This window comes from Ptychodera flava, chromosome 17, assembly GCF_041260155.1.
Source record: "Ptychodera flava strain L36383 chromosome 17, AS_Pfla_20210202, whole genome shotgun sequence".
Lineage (NCBI taxonomy): Eukaryota > Metazoa > Hemichordata > Enteropneusta > Ptychoderidae > Ptychodera > Ptychodera flava.
The window spans coordinates 6,184,098-6,208,075 of record NC_091944.1 but is presented as its reverse complement, the minus strand read 5'-3'; the positions used below and the strand labels follow the sequence as shown (position 1 = coordinate 6,208,075).

Genomic DNA, 23,978 nt, shown 5'->3' with positions numbered 1-23,978 from the left:
AATGAACTTGCAATTTTAGAAGATATCTTGGAGATTAGGCGCACAATAAATATCCTTTATTATTATTATTATTAATTTAAATGGGAAGTTGGTAATTCTGCGTATCCTAAAAATCATTTTAAATTCCTGAATTTGTTTTCCCTACGAAAAGTTGTTGTAATTTAGCACTTTAGAGGTTAAAGGTCGCCAGTATATGACCATCATGAACAACCATAGTGTTTGTCATATCAAAGCTTCTAAATATTCTATTGGCTTGACAACCACCTGCTGTAATAATAATTAAAGTAGAAATAAAAGAAACCAAATATCGGTTGGCTGTGTGGTAATCTTTACCAGTCAAGTTCCTAGCAACTCCACCATAGGTCTGCTTCAAACTGCCAGGGTTGGTACCTCCATGATACTGTTAAGATAATTATAAAAAAATGAACAATAATTTTCATACTAAATGAAGACAGATTATTGTACAAGGAAACTATATCCATGGCAACTACTGAATGTATAGCATGAAGTGTGATAACAGTTTTGGTTCTGTCACAAAAACATTTCACAGACATCTATTGTCAATGAAAGGAAAACTATATTTCAAGTATTTAAATTGCTTAATCATCAGGAATCATCCAGAATTATGTTTGATAAAATGTAGACAATTGAAAGGTGGCAAAACCAACATTTTCTCAGAATTTTGACATTTTGTAAAACATTATACATGTAGTGTAACTTTTGATAGATTTATACAACAACAGAAAAACTTAATCATATCTGTAGAGGGCGCTAACACTCACCAAAATGTCTTTCTGCATTATGGATGCCATAAAGTCCACAATACTGGCTCCTACGACAACAGGTCTTGCATGTGACTCTGTTTGCCCAAATGGAGGCTTTGATCTGGTATTTACGGTATGACATCTGGACTTTTGGTAACTGGTTTCTTTGTCCTGAGTTAGCTTTGCCACTTCACAGGCTATCTGACTTCCAACTTTGGCATTGTTTTTTATCAGAGCAATATCTAAATTGTAGAACATTAAGGTTGCAAAAAACATACCTTTTTTAAAACTCAAAACTTGTTCATAGTAATTATGAGTAAACCAGGTTATAATATTTCTAAAATTTGCAAACAGCATTGCATGAACAGGTCATGCCTGGCAATAAGCAATAGTAGAATTATGAGAACAGCAACATCAGGGCTGATCAATTCATGTCATACTTCTAAAGGTGTACAAGAAAAGACAATATTATGGCTTTTGACTTAATCACACTTTGTAACAATCTATATGTGTAAAATTTGAAAACAATGGTTAAAATTAAGACTAAACTAGATTCATCATACAACTAATTCACATCTTCTTTTCAACAACTTGAATTTGGAAAAGAAATACGAGGTCAACTGTATCTTTTTATTTGCCAAAGTGTCCTAATTACCATAAAACACTCAGGTGATCAGTGTAATAATTTCCTGCAATTAATTTGTAAAAAGTATAATTGTTTGTGTCAACATGTAATCTGAATATTTGAATCTGTCGATATGTAATCAACATGTAGCTCTTTCTGTGATGAATTGAATGTTTCTTCTGTCTTTAGCCATTGTTACAGTTCATTTTTCTTGCAGTATCTGTAATCATTTTGTACTAGTGCAGTTGGTGAATAACTAACTAACAAAAATAAATAAATAAATAAATAATAAATATATGAAATTACATTTTACATGATTATATGAATAAACAATAGCATTGAATACAGAAATAAAGTCTTAAAATGTATTAATCTGAAGTACAAACATTTTCTTTGTTGGAAAATCAAGGATACTTGCATCTAGGGATTTTCCCTCTGTTAGTTCATACACTCTTTGCAGAATGTACGGTGTCACTTCCTTTCCCATAATTCCATTCCTCCTAGAGTCAAATAGGAAAGTAGTCTATATTATATACCATTTGAACTTGAGAGCGATGATGATTCTACAATGTGTACATGCACAGAAAAGAAGACAATATTATTTCTTTTAAAGGATTTGTGTTGATCTCTTAACAAACATCGAATGCCATCTTGGGACATAATTTACACAGTTGTTATCATATCGTCATAAAGATAGAGCAATATTTGTGAATGCCAAAATTTTTGTAAGTTTCATGAGCTACCTGAATGGACAGGATGTTGCTGCTCTGAAAAACGGCCATGTGGGCTCATTGTTTGGAGCCAGACATATGTTCCTGCTTAATGATAATATGCAAAGCTACATTCTTGGTGCAATGCCACAAGCTGCTGGTGCAAAGAGGCCCGGGGTTCACAAGTATGCCTTAGTTTTGGACCACATCATTTGCAATATCCTGTAACATCACACTGTGTTTTGCACGGCATTGCATTTGCTTTGATCTGACATACATCCACAAATAGTGCTGGCATAAGTACAGATATCGGATAGCGTAGGGTAGCGTGTGAATGATTCTCTGATCGGAAATAATGTTTTACAATGGCAAAAAATGGCCTGTTTTAGAAGACACACCTTAAGCTGATGGACAGCTGAAAATAATTTCAAATTTTCCTGAGATCAGGGGTAAAGTATACTTGGTATACAGTATACAAAGCATAATCATCAGGGCTGCAGGTATTACTTCAATTAGGAAGGAAATTTTTCAAAGTAACCTGCCAATTATCTGTTTGTATTTTTCTATGATATTCCTACAGTGCTTCTATCTACGTAGAATTTTTGAGAAACACCATTTAGTTACATCCATGTAAATTTTTTTGATTAATGTTTTCCTCAAACAAGTTGACAGAGGTCAAACTGGGGTGAATTTCTTATCGTCTACCTGGGTATGGTACACTACACCCAAGGTGACCTAGCAAATAGAGCTCACCAAACTCTATTTGCATGGTTTGAAAAGAGAAATGATACATTTAACATAAAGGTGAAAGGTCACCTGGCTTCAACAAGGGCTTGTTGCACAGCCTTCTCAATATCTTCTCCGACGCCAGCTTCAGAATCAGGTATGGGCACAGCTATTAATATTCCACTTTGCAGGCCTAGTGAGAGGTGCTTGACTGACAACAGTGCAAAGAGAGAGAAACATCACTGCATGCGTGGAAGTAGAAACAAAGCGGTTCAGTACAGGTTGCGCAATACTGATGGAGCGTGCTGTCAGTGATGAGAGTATAGCCTTATGTAAAGATATTTTGTATGGAGTGCATGCAGTCTGTCTCAACAAAACAAATCAATAATTCATCTGGAAATATCACAATGATTGTTCTGGGGATCACAGTTGTTTGTTTGCGCTGATACACAGACATTTTTCAAACCCTTGACAGCAATCACGGGTCAACTAGGGGTCTATACAATAATTGACCTACTCTGCACTGATCCATAAACCCTCATTTTTCACAAGGGTCTAAGTTAATTGATCATAGACATGTTGCATAACAGAGGACAGCTACTGATACAGAGAAATTTAACTCAATTCCAGTAGATTGGTGCATCTTGATCGGCTAACGCTACAACAACGTCTAGTATTCTAAAGCTTTTACACGGTAGATCAAATTTCAGCAAAAGTGGAGCATTAGCTGAGGACAAACATCCTAAGTAACTGACACAACAATCTAATGGAGCTGACAGTACACAACCAAATCAGAACAGCAGACAAATTGAACACAGTATTTTATGATCACAGTTAAACATGTTTGTTTCAAATGAGAAATTACCGTAATCATAATACATTGGCGTTAATAACTGACATGATAACTCATGAATGTTGACAATAACTTTCTAGTACTGGGGCAAAAGCAAACATAACCAGGTCAAAGGTCATGACCTGTAACTACGCACTTCGCCTGATGATATTAAGAGCGGCATTCACGAATGGTGACAAACTGTGTCAGAGCGTCTAACGCACAAATTACAGATAAACTAGTAACAAGACAGCTTTGCACATAATGACTTTGCTTCGAGAGAGAATATGTTCTTATTCTCAGTTGTCCAACATTCTCATTCCCAATCAATACAGTTTGTTACCAGAGAAAAATTACCAGGTACACAACAATTTCCAATATTTGGAATTCAAAACGGCTGCCTTCATTTTAAATCAATGGGGAAAAATCAAATTTTTTATTTTCACAAAGCAATGTGAACATTTTACTTACTCCAAGAGCTTCAAAATGAGCTTCTACATTTGGTAGGTCAGAAAAGTTTTGGAAAACTGAGATTTTGAATATTTGTCCCTGAAGCACACTCTACCTTAACTGTTAACAAAATTTATATCACTACTAGTACAATGCTTGGTTTTGATATTCCAACGAACCGATTGGTTAGTGGGCTATAACCACATGGCTGTGACATCAAGTCTGCTTTTAGGTAACTTGAGTACAACATATGCTTTAACTGTCTCTCACCATGGTTGTAACAGAATTTGTTTCAATTTTATGGGGCGGCTCAATTTTATTTGCAACAAAAGCAGGAAAGCTTAGAGGCAGCAATTGTTTAGTAATTCCTGAAAGGGCACTGAACTGTCAGCAAGGCTTCATTCATGGCATTTCATACTGTGTACCCGCATGGACTTCAAAAAAACTACAGTGATTGAGATAAGATGTACATGAATGAAAAGTAACTATGGACAACTTTGTAAAGCTATTATTTCAGCAGTATGCACACAAGGAACACAGTGTAAAGAAAGAAACGTATAATACAAGCAGACCATTCTTCCCTTTTTACTGCCTATCAACATGTCTATTGACCTCTTTGTGGTTCAGTATAAGGAGTTTTCTTGGATAGGAATCATTTCAACTCAAATCTACAGTCAGACTTACAATTCAATTGTTTTACTCTTGTTGCTTTTGATAAGTTTAATCAATTTGTGAAAAAATAAATGAAAGTCTTTGTATCTGTGCAAGCCTTTGAAAGCCTTTTCTGTATAAACATTGGTCAAATGAGTATGAGTGTAATACAAACCCTTCATCGTACTTAATACCCCAACTACCTTGAATACAAGAAATCTCCAGCTCAACAATGAATTAATACACCAGGAGTTGTGGAAAATTTTGACGAGATCCAATCTGTATTGATAACAGTACATTGGTATTGCAATCCTACTGGGTTGTATTAGTCAAGGGGTTAAAGGTCATATTTTATCAGCTTACCTATGAGATCACCAGCTTCAGCTGGTGTTGCTACATTGTATTGGGCCATGTGACCACTCTTGGAAGTAAAGAATGCTGGGAAGTCTTTTGTTTCGCCAAATGTTGCCACGGTTACACCTTCAGTTTCCTGCATTTTGAGAATAAAATTTCATCTATGAGTTGTAGGCAGAAATGATTTGCACCGTTTTAAACCGTTTCATCTGGCAAATTGCTGCATGTGACAGAACTGAGCACAATGACATGTATGACAGGGAAGTAGCCTATGAACTACATCTATTCAACATTTGATATACCACAAGATTTTGACGAGTTTGCAATATTAAAGGAATGATAGCACGTGCCATGAATGCTATGAATTGGTCAAAACTGAGTAGTCTATCCAGTCTTGGGGAGATATGTTCATGGTCAAGTAAAGTTAACTTTGGCATGGAACATGTAAAGACAATGATTTTCCTTTGTAGAGAGGCAAGAATAAAGTCAATGTACTTTATGGCCCCAAAACAAGAATATTTGCAGCTGATCATTCTGCATAGATGATAAATTGTGAATAATCAATTCAGTTCAATGGCCGGTATTAAGTCAATTTGTTATCAATTTTAGTGGATCGATATGTAATTCCCTTCTCAAGAAAGTTCTCCCCAACTTTACTACTTTAATTGTATCTGCACTGTAGAAAAGTGATTCACATTATAGGGCAGGTTACAACAGAGATATATCCTGAATACAGCAGTGTTATTGTCACATTTATACTAATTATACAACTGTATTAAGACAATCAATATACTTGACATGTATGGTGTGATGTAATCTTTTCCAAAATATTGCTGGGTCATATTGTCCAAGCCAGAAACAAGAAAGCTAGAATACATTAAAGTATATACAGTGTATGCATCTCCTACCAGGTATTCGAGAGTTTTTCCAATATCAAGGATAGATTTGACTCCAGCAGATACCACAGTGATTGGTGTTCTTCCAAGCTCTGTCAGGTCAGCACTGATGTCCATACCTGACAACGGCAAAATAATGGCCATTTGGTTACAGCTATAGTTATTGTTCAATAGCTTTCACTGTGGATACTTAATGTTAATCCTTCACTAGGATGACAGAAATAATTTTTGATTTTTTTTCCTGCAGAACATTCCCTGGAATCATTTTTATTCTGTTTGTTTTCAGATAATAGAGATTTTTTTTCAATTTTGTTGTCTTGACATGTTGTTTGTTTCACTGAATCCCAGTTATGCTTGTTGTCATGGTTATATGTGTAAAACAACAACAGACCTTGATTAATTTCTTTTCTAAATACTGCATACACATTGTGATTATTTTGCCCACTGACTTAAAACACAAAGCCATATTACTATTCAACATCATCCTAGGGGTATGTTTATATTTACTTGCTATGAGAGGCACCCTAGACAAGCAGATTTCTGCAATAAAGGGAGCATTTAACCAACAATTCAACACATTGTGTACATACTTGTTTCAGCCCCTCGGTGCACACCACCAATTCCACCTGTCACAAAGACTGGTATACCAACTTTCTGAGCAATGATCATTGTGCCGGATACCGTGGTTCCACCGGTACCACCCTGAAAATTAAAGCATTCAGGACTTCAGACCAAGTACACTGTGTGGAAAATCTTGAGTATACAGGTCATGTGAAGATTATTGGTACTGTGCTCAGATGTTTTGCTGTCATTGCTAATAGTGATCTCAAATACACAAATGAAGAAGGTATTCAAAAGTTGCAAAGAGAATCAAGGTGAGTAAAGCCAGAGGTGTACGGTTAAGAACCTGGACCACCAATGAATTTGACATTACAGTGGCCCAGAACAGTGGTTCCAGCAAATATAATCAATGTAAATTAATTTAGAGGTCAGAGATCAAGAGCAAGTGATATCCATTTGGTCCAAAATTGTCAAAAAGAAAGAGAAAATAATTCATAAAAACTGGTAAAATTATGCAATAAAATTTCGGTGGGAAAATTTACAGCACTCAAAATGTGATAAAAGCTATTGTTGAAAGGTACAGCTTTAGTCATTTTGAGACAACAATACCTGTGATAAGACTGGAGAGAGATCCCGCCTAGAAATCTTGACTGATTGACCACTGCTGCTGGACAACCGTTGTAACTGTTCTTCAGTAAGACCAACATGAATTTGCCCATCCAGTACAGCAATTGTAGCTGGTATTGCATTGTGTTCTCTGACAATTGACTCGATCAGCTGTGCAGTCCTTTAAACAATCAAGAGGAAGTAGTGTGCCAAAAGAAATAAAATCTTTCACCAATCCTGCATGAAGTCCAACCACACTGTTTTTGGTAACGCTAGCTATCATATTTCAATTGTGAAGGCAGTTAATTATTATGAGACAGAATAATTTTTCATGGCGTCAGTAGTATTCAGTAGTCCAAATAATAATTGAAGATTATCAAATCACAATCAAAGCAAAACGCTTAGCAGGAGCTGTTCATGTGTTTTCCAAAATTGTTTTCTCACTTTAAAATATGATGTTGTTCTGTTCTGTTCGCATCATCACATCAAAATGTCTAGCTATCAACTTGCTAACACAGCCTGTGTATTGGTTTGTGAGTGTTAAACGTCAAACATTATTGTTGACGTTTAAATCATCATCAAGACTTTGAATTCATTTTTATGGAAACATACTGAAAAAAAAATTTATGTGATGAAAATACTGTGCAACATAATTCTTTTGTCCTTCTATCAATTTACTTAGGGTGAAAAATAAAATCACATACTTGTTTGTACAACATAACAAAAATATTATCAAAAGTCACAATTACTGTCCCCTTTAATGAATTTTGTACCTATGTTGTATGTTTATAACATGCAAGACATAACCCAATGAAGCAAACTTTGAAGTTTTGTTGGTGCAAAGATTTCTGGATTATGTGTTCATACCTGAGATTGTGTGGATAGGGCATTCCATGGGTGATAATTGTGCTTTCCAGTGCCACAACTGGTTTTCTTGCTGAGAGGGCGGCAGATACATTAGGGTGGATGTCAAATAAACCTGTATAGGAAAACACATAGAAATTTAGACCACCTCAGTGTACAAATCAAAGATACTGCTGGTTTCCTCTGGTGTCTTCGGTAACCATGGGTGAGGAAATTTATCCACATCGCTTTTGGTGGTTCAAGAGTAAAACATATTCAGTGGTCCTGTTTTCATTCTGTAATTATTGCAAAGTGCTACCAGCAAAGACCTACAACCCGGTCTTGTGGACTGTTTATTAAGTATCCCATGCGGCCATGTGTTACTTACTTGTTCTTTTTTCATATGTGACCACACGAGATATGTGTTTTTGAGAATAGTTTTTCTTTAAACATTTCATTAAAAAACTTGATTGCCTTTCAAAATGTATCACCTGTCAAAATGTACACTAAATCTGAAAATACTGAGTATTTTCAAGGTGTACACCGGATTTGTGTTTTGATAATCCCAGTCATTTTGTCAGACAGTGAGTTTCCTCTTTAACTTCCATTTCTACCTTTATCACGATATCTATTGTACATGAATATTGTTCAGCTTAGCAATAAACTTGTGTTGCCAATAGAATTTGTGTCTGTATTTGTATGTTTGACTTACAGTACAATGTACAGTGTGTGCTGTCTTTAGATTTATTTGTTTTATTACTCCACATTCATACATCAAAGCTGAACAAATTGTTCCATTGTGGTAGAACCTCTGGCATCTTCTGGCAACCATGTTGCACAACTCAATATTTTATGAATCATAGCTGCACCTAGCTGTTACATGTACAAAGCTGCACAGATTTTTCAAGTACGGCAATGAAACATTTGGCTGCTACCTACTGCACAGTATGTTAATAAGGTTGCCGCACAGACTTTCTGTGCAAGAATATCACCATAATATTATTACTGCAGCATTGCAGCAATGTTGCTGCAATGTTACTGCACACAGTTCACATTTTCATCAGGGAATTCTTGTTGACAAACACGCTAGATTTTTCTCTATCAATGGTATCTGAATAAAGAAGGCCTAGTCTGAATTGTATTATCATATATTCCTCAATTAACAGTAATCTTGATTATCCATCTTGCAATGTGTTTCTCTTCAATGTTAATACATGGCTTTGTTCCCGAAAATCTCACCAATGTGATTCTTGTTCCCTTGGTGAAGGACAAAACGGCTGATTTGTCGAGCAAGAGCAATTATCGACCAATTGCACTGACCAGTGTCTTGTCTAAAATCTTGGAGCGTGTTTTGTTAAATCGTTGCGCAACACAACTTGAAACTTCTGAATACCAGTTCGGTTTCAAAAGGAAGCACAGTACTGATATGTGTTTTTTCCTCCTAAAAGAAACCATCAGGTATTATAAGAAGAATGGAAGTTCAGTGTATGTATGTTTCCTTGATGCCGAAAAAGCTTTCGACAGGTTAACCATTTCACTCTATTGAAGAAGTTAATTGAGAGACATGTTTCTCTTTACATTGTTCGTATTCTTAAATTTTGGTTTATTTCCCAAACATTTTGTGTTCGTTGGGGAAAAGCAATTTCTTCCACTTTTACTGTGTCAAACGGAGTGCGTCAAGGTGGCATCATGTCTCCCATACTTTTTAATGTATACATGGATGACCTTAACAAGGCTTTGTCTGCCTGTGGGATCGGTTGTGAAATAGGTGGTACAATGTTGAATAATTTATCGTATGCAGATGATATGTGCTTAGCAGCGCCTTCTATCAAGGGTCTAAGAAAACTACTCAAAATTTGCCAGAATTTTGCTGAAGAGAATGATATTGTATATAACGTTTTAAAAACAAAATGTATGTGTTTTAAATCTCGAAACAAATGCAGAATTATTCCACCAATTACCCTTAGGGGTTATAGTATTGATTTTGTGTCAAAATTTGTGTATCTTGGTCATGTTATTACATTAGACTTAAGGATGATGATGATATCGCCTCCCAACGTAGGGCATTATGTGGTAGAGCAAACTTACTTCTAAGAAGTTTCGTAATTGCTGTTTGAGTGTTAAGTTACGACTTTTTAATACTTTTTGTAATAACATCTATTGTGCTCAACTTTGGTGTGATTTTAATGTCTCGTCCATTCGTAGCCTGCATGTTTGTCACAATAATGCTTTGCGCAGGTTTTTAGACTTATCGCGAAATGCTAGTATCTCAGCTGCCTTTGTTGAAAATCGTGTAAATAATTTTCCAGTCTTTAGAAGAAGACTTGTGTACAGTCTTGTCCGGAGACTGCAATGTACCGACAACAGTCTTCTAAGAGTTTACTTTTGTCAGACTGTAGGTATTCTGGATTGCAATCTTATTGGAGACAGCTTCTGTATCGTTAGTCTTAGAATTGCTTTTTATTGTCTCTCAGGGTTCCTGTTTTTAATGTGTGTTTGTAATCTGTCTGTACTTTCTTGTAGTTTGGTGTTGTGCTTTTTTGGTGTACTGTGTAGCTTTTTTGATTCTATGGACGGTCCTTGTACCTGTCTGAAATAAAGTTTAATAATAATAATAATAATAGTAATGTGTCACATGTAGGACACTAAATCACCACCTTTCTTTCCCAATACATTCAAATACATGCAGTTTGAATTACTGCCTGTTACAGAAAAAAGATCAGTTTTGTTATCCATTTTACAATGACTGTTTGATACAATGATGACCTATTAAGCAAAAATATAAATGTAGAGAGATACTTGTTATACATAATGGTACTCACTGTTTGAAAGCCTTCGATTCGATTGGGAGAAAGATACTTTGCAGATCTTACTGGTATTTCCAAATTCAGATAATGTGGTCAGAGTTCTTCTTATGACAGGCATCACTGTAAAAATGTTGATTTCACTCTAAAAATCTGTATGAACCTCAAAACAAATTTAGAAAAACATGAATACTGAGTATCTTCAAAATAAAGTTTGTGTACCTGGTCGTTGGCTCATTCATTCATTCAACCATTTATCTAATCAATTATCTATTATTATAATCATATATCGCGAAACTGTCTTGTATGTATGAGACAGACAACATTGCATTTTACCGGATTACTGTAATTGCTTTTGTGACTGAAGTAACGTAGGCTTGTGATCTCGGGACTCTGTTTACGAGCAGAACTTGAAGAAGCGTAGACTAGAAGTGGCGCGCGCTCAGTCCGGCTTGTGTACTACTACTACTGCCACTGCACTGGCGCGATCTTCGCAACCATAAGTCTGTCAGTAAAGTTTTGCATAACTCTACCTCACACTCAAGAAGTCTTAACCATCCATCACTTGGGGCTTGGGCAGGCTTTTGAAAGTAACTGACAGTGCAAGCTTGATCGTGAGTACGTCGCCTTTTACAACTACCTCCTGTTGAATGACGAACGCGGCTCAAGCTAACGAACTTTGAACTGTTGGCTCCGATCAGGTGATCACATGCAAATTACCCAGGTGATCAACCCTTGCCTGAGCTATGAGGTCACTGGCCGACGTATAAAGCAGACAATCTCACTTTTCGAAGTTTCTGTTTCTTTTATCTTCGCAGGGTGACTAAGTTCGCTTCACCTGATGTAACATGTACAACCAGTGGCGTGATTGTCAGGTAAAGTTACATTACCATACACAGTTTTCATAATGTACTGTTCGGTGTAGTTTCGCACTTTATAGCCAACCACACTGTGCACTGCCCCACAGCTCCTGTCCGGACCAGCGATTTGTGGGTGTTTGAGGGTCGCGGTACACATGCACCCACTTTCCCACCACCCAAAATCAATGGGGGAAGTTGTTGCTACGGAACTGCAGCAAGGTTCGTCAGCATTACTCAGGAACATTTACATGTGATTGCCCTCCCCGAAACAACATCAACAACAACAACAACATCAAAACTTACGGCGGTTAGATCCTAGCCGGGCAATGATACGGAATTGCAAGCAGTACACTGTGAAAGATTCTTGGTACGCTTGTCGATGAAAATCTGTCACGGAAGCAGCACTGTGACAAGATTTTTAAAAAAGTAAATAGTAAAATTGCTTGCTCAAGAGAATAAGACAGTTTTTACCTATGAATATAAGAAAACTTTTTTATAATAGCTATATTTTACCACACTTGGATTACTGTTGTCATTGAGCATCACCGTTTATGAAAGGGTTGCATAAGATTCAGAAACGTGCTATCAGAGTGATGTGTGATGCAAGGTATAATGCTTCGACCGAGCATTTATTTAAAACAATGCATATAATGCCATTACCAGATAGAATAGTTTATAAGAATGTTTGTATGGTTTTTAAATGTTTAAATAATCTTGCACCGCAATATATGACAAGTCTTTTTACCGAAATTGATCATGAGTTACAAGATCTAAGATGCAAAAATTGTTAGTGGTTCCTGCAACAAATAAGTATTTTTATCGAAAAGGGTTTACTGTTAATATTGCCAATCAGTGGAACAAATGTCGATTTAAGTATAAGATCTAGTAACTCATTGAGCAGTTTTAAAACTGCTTACCTGAAAGCTTATTGGGTATAATTTTTGTGTTTGTGAGTTTTAGTTTTCTTGTCAAATTTGTTTTTGTTATCTGGTGTGATTGTGCATTTTTTTTTCTCCTGTGTGCAGGTTCACTCCTGGCCACTTCTTTCCGTGCATTGTATTGTTCTAGCTTTGTTAGACATGTTTCATGTTGTTCTGCTTTGTATCAGTTTGTATGTTCATCTGAGGGCCCTGGGGAAGATAAGCATCTTTACTGAAGCTTACCAGGCTACCCTCGTTAAACAAGGTTTAATAAATAAATAAATAAATAAATAAATAAATAAATAAATGATATGCACCGCCTCTATTGCTAAATTAAAAGAGCTGTTACTTTTTAGCAATCCCAACGACGTACATTGTGTGAACCGAAGCATGCGTGATATGAATTGTTATGGCAGCATTTCTTGTTAGCCCTGCGTACAGGTCTGTGTGTTCCCGGCGTTCTATACGGCCGTATAACGCCGGGAACACACAGACCTACGCAGGGCTACATTTCTCGTTTGATCCTGGTGTTTATTGCATGGAGACATTCATCCTGTGGGTACACTATGGTGGGAGGAACCGTGCTGCATGCTATATAAACTCAAAGCTATACATCAATACACCCGAAATATATCAATATTCATGAAAACACTGAGAAAATGTACTAATACTTTAGCAATATATTTATTCTAGAGTGTACGAATACTGGAGATGATATAACAGTAATTTGATGTTCACCTACCGGTATATTCACATCTGGTGTATTTCCTGTTTTTCACCATACCTTTTGTTTGCTTATTTAGTTCCCCCCTCCCCCCAATTAATTGGACCATCTTGTATGCTTTTGTAGTGACCCACAAGTCAATTGTCCACCCTACCTTGGGTGAGATATGTGTTATGATAATGATAAAGACTGAAGACTAATGATTTGATTAAACAGCGGTACGACAAAGTGTTGATTTGTAAATCAGTGCTCAGGGACTGGAATTTGTGAAAATAGATAGCAATTTAACAAAAAATTACTTGTAAGTTTCAGCGTCGCTACCTAAAGGGATCGAGCGCATAACAAGAAAGAACCCATTAGGTTAGTATGTATCTAAATGTTTGTGTCAAAGAGCTCTCAATATGATATTAGATCAAACATGCAGTGCTTTCCCGGGAAAAAAGTCACAAAAGAAGAAACATTAAAGTTCAAAAGTAAGCAGAACAATCTATAATCTATCTAGCTCATATACATGTATGCCTTTTTCTGCAGGAGTGGCAGAAACAGGGACTCCCACTGTCCACAACCAACAATGAAACTGCCAAGTTGTATGATGCGGTACTTTGTCAGGTAAATCATATTTTGTGTACAATCAGACATGCTTAGCACTTCTGCACGTACTCTTCTATACCCTCCCACTGTTCCAGTGATACACGCCTACGAAGCTGCCACCTTTGAACATTTGATAGACTTTGTATAACTTGAGTAGGCAGTTGTCCAGATCAGACTTTTAGAATTTGCTGAATAAATGGTTGACCTAATGACTTCAAGCATACTTACAAACTGATTTATACAAAAACAGTAATTTCATTTTCAGGTATTAACCTATAACAGTTTAATAGGCTAACTTTCAGCTGTTTTCTGTGTGAGGTTCTTTATCTCAGGGACAGTAGTTGTTAATTGATGTTCTTTTTTTCTCTTTTTCATGGCATTGAATATAAGCCCTGTGAGGTCAGCTACAGAATTCACAAATTGTAAAATTCACCATGATATAATACAGTGAACATTTGTTTCACATTTACATGTTATGTATACATAAATTTAAATAACATTATTTGAGATCAAGGTATTATGTAACATGCTAATGTTAAAACACTGCTGTACCTTCATCATTTCTCACTGATCGTCAAGGGATTAACAAAGTCATTAGAGCAAATATAGGACCGAAAATCCGATATCTACTTAAGATAATATGCACCTTGAAAGTGAGAGACTTAAACTTTTGCTCAAACTTTCACCAACGAAACTTTTGAACATTGTCTTACCATGGAGGTACTACCTCCATGGTCTTACCAAGGCAAGAATAAAATTCAAGGGTCACAATGCAAAATTTGGTACAAGAGAGACAAATTACGTAAGATTTCCCTGTATTTGACATTCAAAATGGTCGCCGCTGTGTTAACTCCGTAGGAATAATATAATTTTCAAGGTGGTTAAATTTTTTCTTTCACTATAAAGAGCATTAAAATGAGCCGCCACCGTAGATTAGAAGAGAATTGATAAAATTTGAAAGCCCGAATTTGTGTCCCCAAGGCATGTTCTACCTGAAAAGTGAAAGGGTTAAATTTGGTGGAACCTCACGGCAGCTCCCTGGATTTGCACCTTTTGTTTTCTGACATGCCATTTGCCCTGTGTTTGCAGTATGTAGGATGGTATGATGAAGATGCAGTTGGAGGAATTGAGGCCTCTGCAAAGAAATTAGTGGAATCAGATCCAAACTTTGGTATGTTACCAGCTTTGCTTTGAAAAGAAAAATGTTACTTCAGGATATCAATGATAAAGATAAATAAGTGACAATGTTTTCCAATGCAAACAGTATTTTTTTTGCAGAGAAAGAGAATTTGTATCAGAATTATTGAATAAATATGTAAGCAAGATTCTGAATAAACAAAAGTCTGTAAAAGTTGTTGCGAAATGAAAATGCTATGACTTGCCCTTTTGTTTCTCTGAACCAAAGAAATGCCAAAATTGGCATTATTTGGACTTGTTCCATATAGGTATAAGCATGCATGGTTGATTCCAGGTACACAATATCACTTATCTGCTCTTACAAAGAAAGTGCTATTTAGACAGTACTGCATGTAGTTTAACAGCCCTTACTACCGTCTGATAAGGATCTAATTACCTTTAATTCTTTAAGCAAAACACCTGATACATGTTGTAGGTGTTTAACCCTTTGAACCCGGCTCGGACATAAATGTCTGATGCTGTCATAGAGTACCAGGGGGTCAGGGTGCAAAGGATTAATAGCGGACTATCTCCTGTATTCATAATAAAATTGTCAGGTGTAAATGATAGTGACCCCTCACAGCAAAATGTGATTGTTTATTAGAGACGGAGAATTACACCAGTCACTCTGTTTTGGCTCCTTCCATCTGACCAACCACTACCTATGACTGCTACTTTGCCGATGAGAAGAAAAAGATCATGCCTTCGTGTTTAGCGCCACCAGTGTCAGGTTTTGCAAGATTAAGTGAATTTGTTTTTGTCTCCTTCTTTCTAACTTTTTAAACCACTGGTACTATGACTCACACCACTTGTATTGTACAAAGCTTGATATTGTAATTTGAAGAGATAAAAATATGATATTATTAGGCAAAACAAACCTGTACCATTTTTTTAGTGATAGTTTCCAACTTATGTCTAATGTTGTCATTTTTGTGAACAACCCATGACTTATTATTCAGTTCTTGGTCATGTGCTTGTCAATGGACTTGATGTCATGGGTACTGGCAGATCCATCTATCTGGACGCTGAATTCAAAACGGACATTGACAACATAGTGAAGCTGGCTGAGAATTCCAACGTCAGTTCCAGGGAAAAACTCCATGCTGAAGCAATCAAATTATGGGCTTATGGGTAACATCTTATATTTTCTTCTGCATGTCATAGTCATTATAAACAGGAATATAATGTCAGTGTTTTTACTGTTTGTACCAATTGATTGACTTTAGCATGAATTCTAGCTTTTAATGCAAAAATGTAAAAATTAGGTAACTTTATTCAAAGTGTAATTGTTGAGTAGATGACAAAAGTCATTTTAACACAAAAATTGTATGTTTGTACAACCCTTCATACTTCCCCTACATGCAATATCACATCTTGTAATGTTGCCCACCCTGAAAAGCTTTCTGTCTCTGCATAACAGGGATATCACTAAGGCCCAGGACAAGTGGGAGGAAGTGTTGGTTCAGTATCCTACTGACATGCTTGCTTTGAAGTTTGCACATGATTCATATTTCTACATGGGTTACTCTGCTCAGATACGAGACTCCATTGCCAGAGTTATGCCCCATTGGAAGAAAGACACTCCGCTGTATGGGTGAGTCAAATGCCATGTGTGTCTTGCCTGCCATTATGATATGCCTATGTTTCACTTTTTTAAATCTTCAATTTTTTTTTCTAGTCTTTCTCTTTCACAGTTTTTGCAAGAGTCCTCTATGATTTAACTGATCACACTTATAGTACATTGGCACTTAGAAAGAAAGAATATTGTGTTCATCAAAGTGACGGTGGGGTTTCTGCCCTGTCACTGTGACTGATAATTTCATGTCAACACAGGCAAAAATAATTTATACTCATAAAAGAATAATAATATCGGATGCTTGAAATCTTGTAGGAGGTTGTAAGGCAGCTAGTTACACTTTGGACATTTCTGTAACTCTTTCGCTGATCCCTTTCCCTAATCCTAGCCATGACTACATGTATTTGCAGTTAGTAAGGTACAGGTATGTACAAGGAACTGGATAGCTAATGGTTATTTATAACATTAAAACCCTGAGACAATTTACCCTCCCCTAATCTGAAATGAGGGACTGGTTGGTATATGGCAAGATACTGTCCTGTTACTGTCCACATTCAGTAATATAGTTACAATGATGGAGAAGATATCTTAAATATATGAACCTTGAGTTGCGGATAATAAAGATTAGAACAACATAGCGGATAATAAAGATTAGAACAACACTTGTTCCTTTGCCATAATACCTTTAGTTGAAGTTTATGTTCTATAAAGAAACTTGACAATGTACCAGAAAAAAAAATCTTGATTATTTGCGTCTTTAAACATTGATGAAAGAAAACTAAAATTACATGATGCAATTTTTTTGGTCAGATATTTGATGGGGATGCATGCTTTTGGTCTGGTAGAGACAAACTTATATGATCAAGCGGAGAAAGAAGCCCGGTTGGTTAGTAGAAGTTTTTATGATATCAAACTTTTACCAAAACATCAACAGTTCTTCACATTTGAAACTCCCCAATTTACATCTCTATGCTGAGAATTGAATGCTCTCTCCAAACTGCTGTCTGAAACTTGAGTGTTTACAAGGGACAAAATTGTGTAAAAGACCAAATTTCATCAGTCTTAACTTCATATTTTTGTTATTGCAGGAACATCTTTCCAAATAAAATAATGATTCTTTATGTCACTATATTTTAGGACAAAATGAAATAATGATCCAATTGAATAGACTTTTCCCAACCACTAAGTGACAAATAAGTGTTTCATGTTGCTATGATTGGCATATGATACCAAAATTGCTTCACATTTTTCACTTTCTTTTAGAAAACGATGTACAAAAGGTAAGGTACAAAATGTCTTCAGCTAAAGATGATAATGAAAAGTCTTTATAGACCTGCTTTGAATTTTACAGGGTTTGGATTTGAACAAAAACGATGCCTGGTCAACTCATTCTCTGGCCCATGTATTTGAAATGATGGGGAGACAGGATGAAGGTACATCTTTCATGAGTTCAACAAAGGACAACTGGACTGTAAGTGCAGCTGTTATCAACTTGTAAGAAGTACAGAGCATAATATTAGATATCAGACCTGTATTTTACCCACTAGGTTTCCCAGTCCTGATGATAATTCCATAGAGAAATTGTGTCGACATTAAGATATTCGGTCTTCATTGCTGCTTACAATTGTTTAGCTTGAACTTTGATTTTATAATTTTTACAGCTTGACTAAACCTCAAGACTGTCATGAAAGGGCTGTGGTGCTCTATTGTGCTCAGTGGAGGATGTTGGGCCCTTAACCCTTTGCACTTTGACCCCCTGGTACTCTATGACGTCATCGGACATTTATGTCCGAGCGGGGTTCAAAGGGTTAAATATGTGGATATGCAGTTCTGGGGGAAAGACTAGTGGGATATGCTGTATTCCTCAAAAACTCAACAAATTTCAGTTGACTTGAACCCCCAAAATGTTTAATCAGAACTGAAGCTGACAATTGATCTAACCATAGAGGGTCCATGATCTAACACAAGTGAAAAGAGCTTGTCCCATTGAATACTGTGACGTAGGAACAAGTTCAATGATACTTACACAAGTTTTATCACCGTTACGGTAATATGCACCTCGAAAGTGAAAGACTTAAACTTTTGCTCAAACTTTCCTCAGTGAAACTTTCAACCATTCTCTTACCAAAGCAAGAATAAAAATCAGGGGTCACCGTGCAAACTTTGGTACTAGAGAGACAAATAACTTGCGATTTCTCGATATTTGAAATCCAAAATGGCCGCCATCCCTGTGTTAACTCTATGAGAAAAAATAAAATTTTTGATTTTCAAAAAACTAAGACATGAAAACTTTCTTTCGCCAAGAGCTTCAAAATGAGCCCCCACAAGTGGTAGGTCAGAAGAAAATTGATAAACTTTGAAGGCCTGAATTTCTGTCCCCGAGGTGCGTTCTACCTTCAGTCATATACTTTCTTGAGACCTCTCAAAGGTGATATCCAAACTGTCCTCATCACTTCACTACATTTCCCTCTAAAGAGATCCAACTTTGCCATTGAAAATAGTACAATGTAAGCCTGGACCAAACCACAGCTGTACTTCACATCAAATTTTTTACAGAAATTGCAATACTCCACACGTCAAAGAAATTTCTTCTGCCCCTAATACAATCACTGTTTGGTGGACATTTGAATTTTCTTTATTTCAGCAATCATGTATCCCTACCGGCCCATAATGGACGAAAGCAAACCTTTTACCACACAATGTATATGTTGAAGCCGAGTACATTATGGAGTGCAAAGTTTGCTTGAATCCACAATGGTGTATAATTGGATACATTATCAGTACATCTAATGGTATAGCATCACAACATTTTCTGGTAATGACCAAGCTATAATATAATTCCTAATACATGTATTACATTAAATTTCTCAGGAAAGTTTTTCTCAAATTTCCGTGAAATGAATACTGCAGTAAATTATTTATTAATAATACAATCCAGATGATAATTCACATAGACTTTAATGCACTGTTTTTGTGTTTCCATAGAAATGTGGCATGCTTGCATGTCACAACTATTGGCACTGGGCTCTTTACCTCCTGGAAAAGGTATATACTAGCTTGTGTTCATAAAAGAATCAATCCTTATGTCTGGCTAGGTACACATGTATGTAACATTGCATGGGACACCTGTATACACATAAATTTCAACAAAATGAAGAAGGTTATAACATGTACCAAACATGAAGTTTGTTCCATCTTGTGTGCTGTGAAGATAAATTGCTTTGAATAAGTTTGAAATTACGGGAGAAGCTTTTGTTGGCTGATTCATTGATGTACTTGAGCTACATTTTACCAAATCGGAGGACTCCCTAAATCTGTTGGAAAATCTATTTCATTTTACCCTGCTGTCATTTTAATTTTTACCTCTGTCCTTCTCAGGGTGAACAGTCTGCAGCCTTGGAGATCTTTGACTCTGAAGTAAGCGGCTGATATTTTTACTTCAAAAATTGTTAATGTTCAAAGCTCTTCTATTCTTAAAAATATAGAGATAATATTTATGACCAATATGTTCAAAGAATTGTAAAAGATATCGCAATTATAATTGTACAATGGTATTTGCTATGTATTTTATTTTTATTTCTTACAAAATAGCTTTCATCAATTTTCTTCCATGAAACAGAAATCTCCTCACTCAGTTTATGTTTTCCACTCTCTCTGTTTTCTGTGTCTGCTTGAACTCTGCATCATCAATCCAGGTTGGACAGAGAGTCAAATCAGGGGCATTGCTGGACATCGTAGACTCGTGTTCATTGCTCTACAGAATGGAAATGGAGGGTAAGTATAGCGCCCTCAATCCTTCTCTGAAACTATTTTTTTGGTTTTTCGCAGATATGTCTGTCATTCCTGTTTGTCTGTATTTCCGAGATCTCGTCCAACTTCTTTGTTCTATGATGATAATGATCAATTTTACAATGTTCACATTTGGAACAACTGTTTCGTGCCATTGTCATGTCTTCAAATTGATAGACCTATGATATTTATGATTAAATGTGTTCTTTAGCATTTCTGATTCTGCACGGTTGATGAAGTAAATTTGTTCTGCCAATCCTATCGTGAATTCACAGATGTAAGAATGTGAGACTGAATTTGAGCAAAACCTCAGAGAACAAAGTTTGTTACAATAGATTTGCGTGACATTTCAAGAGTCAGTTTGTGCTCATTGCAATATGAGGCTTGCATTGTTACAAAGCCAAAATCTTTAACATAGATTGCAACACATAACATCCTTGGGTGAACAGTGAATTTATTACATAACCATTTTAATTTAACATTAGCACAATACAGGTACTACAATAGAATCAATTGTTCCTTTTGACAGTAGGGTATATTTTTCTTGTTTGATTCTGCTATTTTAAAGCAATACTAAAGTTTAATTGTTCATAATGTTGATGCTGACGTCGAACACAATAGCTTGACATACACATTGAACAAACTTCAATACACTTGATTTGAAAATAATGTGACGAGTTTGTATGCATGTTAATTACAGGCGTAAATGTTGGTGAAAGGTGGAAAGATGTCTACGAAATCTGCAAACCTCACATTGGGGAACACATTCTGTGTTTCAACGACATCCATTTGCTCATGTCCACACTGGGCTCAAAACAGAAAGAGGAAGCAAACAGAATGATGGAGTCTATTCACACTTTCATCAAGTAAAGTCATAGCTATTCTTACAAGCTTTCTCTACTCACGTCTGCATTGAAAAGCAGCAACCATTGAATGTTTTTTGACATAACATCTGTATTTATACCTGTCCTTGATTTGATCCACAGAACAGGAACTGTAACTTTGAGTGGCCATTAGGGTATAGTGTTACGTGTGATTTGTGTCCCACCGTTAAAAAAGTACAAACTGTGATTTATCAGTCCACTATATCAGATCTGTTTGGAATGGGAATAAATGAGTAAGCACAACGTGTTGAGAGTGAAGAATAATTAGAATCACAGTGATGTAAAGACTGTTTTATAGAACCACCACCCTCTGCCATACTGAAAGACTGTGAAGTAGAATCTTCACTACAGCTGACATCACTATTATACACATAATTATACACGCAGCACTTACCTTTCTTCCAAGTTTATAGTCTTTTAAATTTTGAATCACCATTCCATCCCTACGCCAAAGCCCCTGCATTACCTACAACCAAAAATTATCAGTGTGTAATACTGTTGCAACATGCATCACTAAGCTTTCCAGGGTAATCTTCTGTCTCAGACACTTAGATTTTCATGTGTCTAATTTTACAGTGAGAAAACTGGTACTCAGCGTCAGCTTGCTCAGGAGGTTGGTGCTGTGATATGCAATGCCTTCCAAGCCTATGATAGTGGTAACTTTGCTGAAGCAGTGGAGCTCTTCCTGCCAATCCGTTATCAAGTGTGGAAAATTGGCGGCAGTAATGCCCAGGTATGGATCTTTGAAAACCTTCCCTGTCAAAGGAGAGGACTCTGTGGAACTCATACTTTCTCCTGTGCAGAAACTCAATAAGTTGGCATTCACAGTAATTCAAGTTCAAAAGGAAGTGAAGTGCTATTTGTGCATGAGAACCTTGATTGTATCTTCGGACAAGATTCATATGGGAGGAAATTTGCCAAGTGAGACACTGTTTTCAGTGGGCCATTAAGGTAGTATGTGCCTCAAAAGTGAAAGACTTGAACTTTTGATCAGACTTTCCTAAATGAAACTTTCAATCATTTTCTTACCAAATCAAGAGTAAAAATCGGGGTCATCGTGCAAAGTGTGGAACTAGCAAGAATAAAAATTACCAAAGATTTTATGATATTGAAATTCAAAATGGCCGCCATCCCTGTGTTAAGTCTGTGGAGAAAAATAAAATTGTTGATTTTCGATAAACTAAGACAGTGAAAGTTATTCTTTTGTTCAAGAGCTTTAAAATGAGCCCCCATAAGTGGTAGCTCAGAAAAGAATTGTAGAAATTTGAGAATCCGAATACCTGTCCCCGAGGTAGGCTCTACCTTAAAGAAGGAAATATGCTTCCAAACATTACCTTTTCAAACATTAATCAATTTTGGCTTTGTAGTCTTCAGCTAAAAATATTCCTTCTGTCTTTCGTCACACAGAGAGATCTCTTCAATTTGTTCCTGATAAACGCAGCCTTGAAATCACCTGAGAAGAAGCACCATCAGTTGGCAAGGTACATGTACATGTAAAGTACAATTTCAAAAATCTATGCAGTACTCATTTTTACATAAAGTCTCCATGACATCATGTTCTAACTGGTCGGTTTTTTCAAATATCAAACCACAGTAAATAAATTGTCATCAATCCTGACAGTCAAATGAAAACAAAGTATGGACTATCCACGATACTCAATCATGGTTCAGAATTTGTTGTGAAATATATATTGTTCAGAAAGCTGTCAACAGTTTTTAATTTTCAACAAAGTATTTCACTAATTTATCCCCAGGTGCCAGTGGGCTAGTAGTCTACTTTTATCAATTGATTTTCTGCTTGATCTATCAATCCCGTTCTAGATCTACCCAGCACTGCAACCTAAGCAGACTACCCAGCCCACGGGTGCCTGTGAATTTATCATATCTGAGGAACGCTCAAAACATAATTTAGATTTTCAGACTTCAAGAACTTTCTTTTAGCAGAGGGGTTTGAAGACAAGTACATCGACTTTTTCTGCCATGCACAGTTTTATAAAATTATCCACGGTCCCTTGAGTGTCAGGAAGACAATTGAATGTTTTCATAGTATCAATATTATTCACATCACCTATCCATTTCTCTCTAGGTCTCTTCTTATTGAGAGGAAAGCCCTCAAAGAGTGTGCACCAATGACCGACAGGCTGATTGGCAGAGCCATGGCTTTACATGTCGACTGATCACTCACCATAGCATTCTAATGATGATCATACATTACTGACATTCTTACTGATGTAATAGCATTGCCATTGTATATATCTAACTAGCTTGCATAGTGATGACTATTAAAAAAGTGTGACATATAGTCTTATACAAAGGAAATATATTCTTACATGGTGAGGCAAGCCAAGGTTACATCACCTATCTACATGGAAAACACAGCTGTTGAGCACTAAATGTAGTGGACACTAGAAATCACAGTGATACAAACTTAGAGATGAGAACTCCAGGTACAGTGAATGCGTAGCTGGTCACTTTCAGATGAGACGCAACTTTATCCAGTGACTCTGATTTTCAAATGAAATGAATTTGCTAAAACAGATTTTACAGCAGATCTTCATGAAAACATGAGGTTGCTGCTATCATGATAAACAAATGAATCATGCTGAATAAAGTTATAGCTGAAAAATGACAATAAA

General features: G+C 36.3%; 2 protein-coding genes across 5 annotated transcripts in view; one reads left to right on the top strand and one right to left on the bottom strand.

Annotated features, from left to right (window-relative positions):
- LOC139115252 (uncharacterized) overlaps positions 1-11,493 on the bottom strand; it is a 17,217-nt gene extending 5,724 nt beyond the window's left edge. The window contains exons 1-11 of one of the 3 annotated variants that reach the window (XM_070677230.1): positions 11,356-11,493; positions 10,841-10,985; positions 8,043-8,154; positions 7,179-7,356; positions 6,599-6,710; positions 6,021-6,127; positions 5,122-5,248; positions 2,916-3,036; positions 1,804-1,889; positions 783-1,006; positions 334-400 (exon numbers count right to left, since the gene is read on the bottom strand). In XM_070677230.1, coding sequence (XP_070533331.1) covers positions 334-400; positions 783-1,006; positions 1,804-1,889; positions 2,916-3,036; positions 5,122-5,248; positions 6,021-6,127; positions 6,599-6,710; positions 7,179-7,356; positions 8,043-8,154; positions 10,841-10,943 — 1,237 coding nt within the window. In that variant the 5' untranslated portion in view covers positions 10,944-10,985; positions 11,356-11,493. The remainder of the gene's footprint in view (positions 1-333; positions 401-782; positions 1,007-1,803; positions 1,890-2,915; positions 3,037-5,121; positions 5,249-6,020; positions 6,128-6,598; positions 6,711-7,178; positions 7,357-8,042; positions 8,155-10,840; positions 10,986-11,355) is intronic. The other 2 variants (XM_070677231.1, XM_070677232.1) reach the window with 2 other exon arrangements.
- On the top strand, positions 2,918-23,978 carry LOC139115253 (tetratricopeptide repeat protein 38-like). 2 transcript variants are annotated; one of them, XM_070677234.1, is made up of 15 exons: positions 2,918-2,982; positions 11,641-11,697; positions 13,858-13,935; positions 15,007-15,088; positions 16,053-16,224; positions 16,514-16,687; positions 17,480-17,555; positions 18,021-18,140; positions 19,655-19,714; positions 20,048-20,086; positions 20,365-20,443; positions 21,159-21,324; positions 21,919-22,075; positions 22,750-22,823; positions 23,429-23,978. In XM_070677234.1, exons 2-15 carry the CDS (start codon positions 11,671-11,673, stop codon positions 23,517-23,519), a joined length of 1,395 nt encoding a protein of 464 aa, XP_070533335.1. In that variant the 5' UTR covers positions 2,918-2,982; positions 11,641-11,670; the 3' UTR covers positions 23,520-23,978. The 2 variants fall into 2 exon arrangements, with proteins under 2 accessions (XP_070533335.1, XP_070533336.1); XM_070677235.1 differs by lacking the exon at positions 2,918-2,982 and adding an exon at positions 6,707-6,883.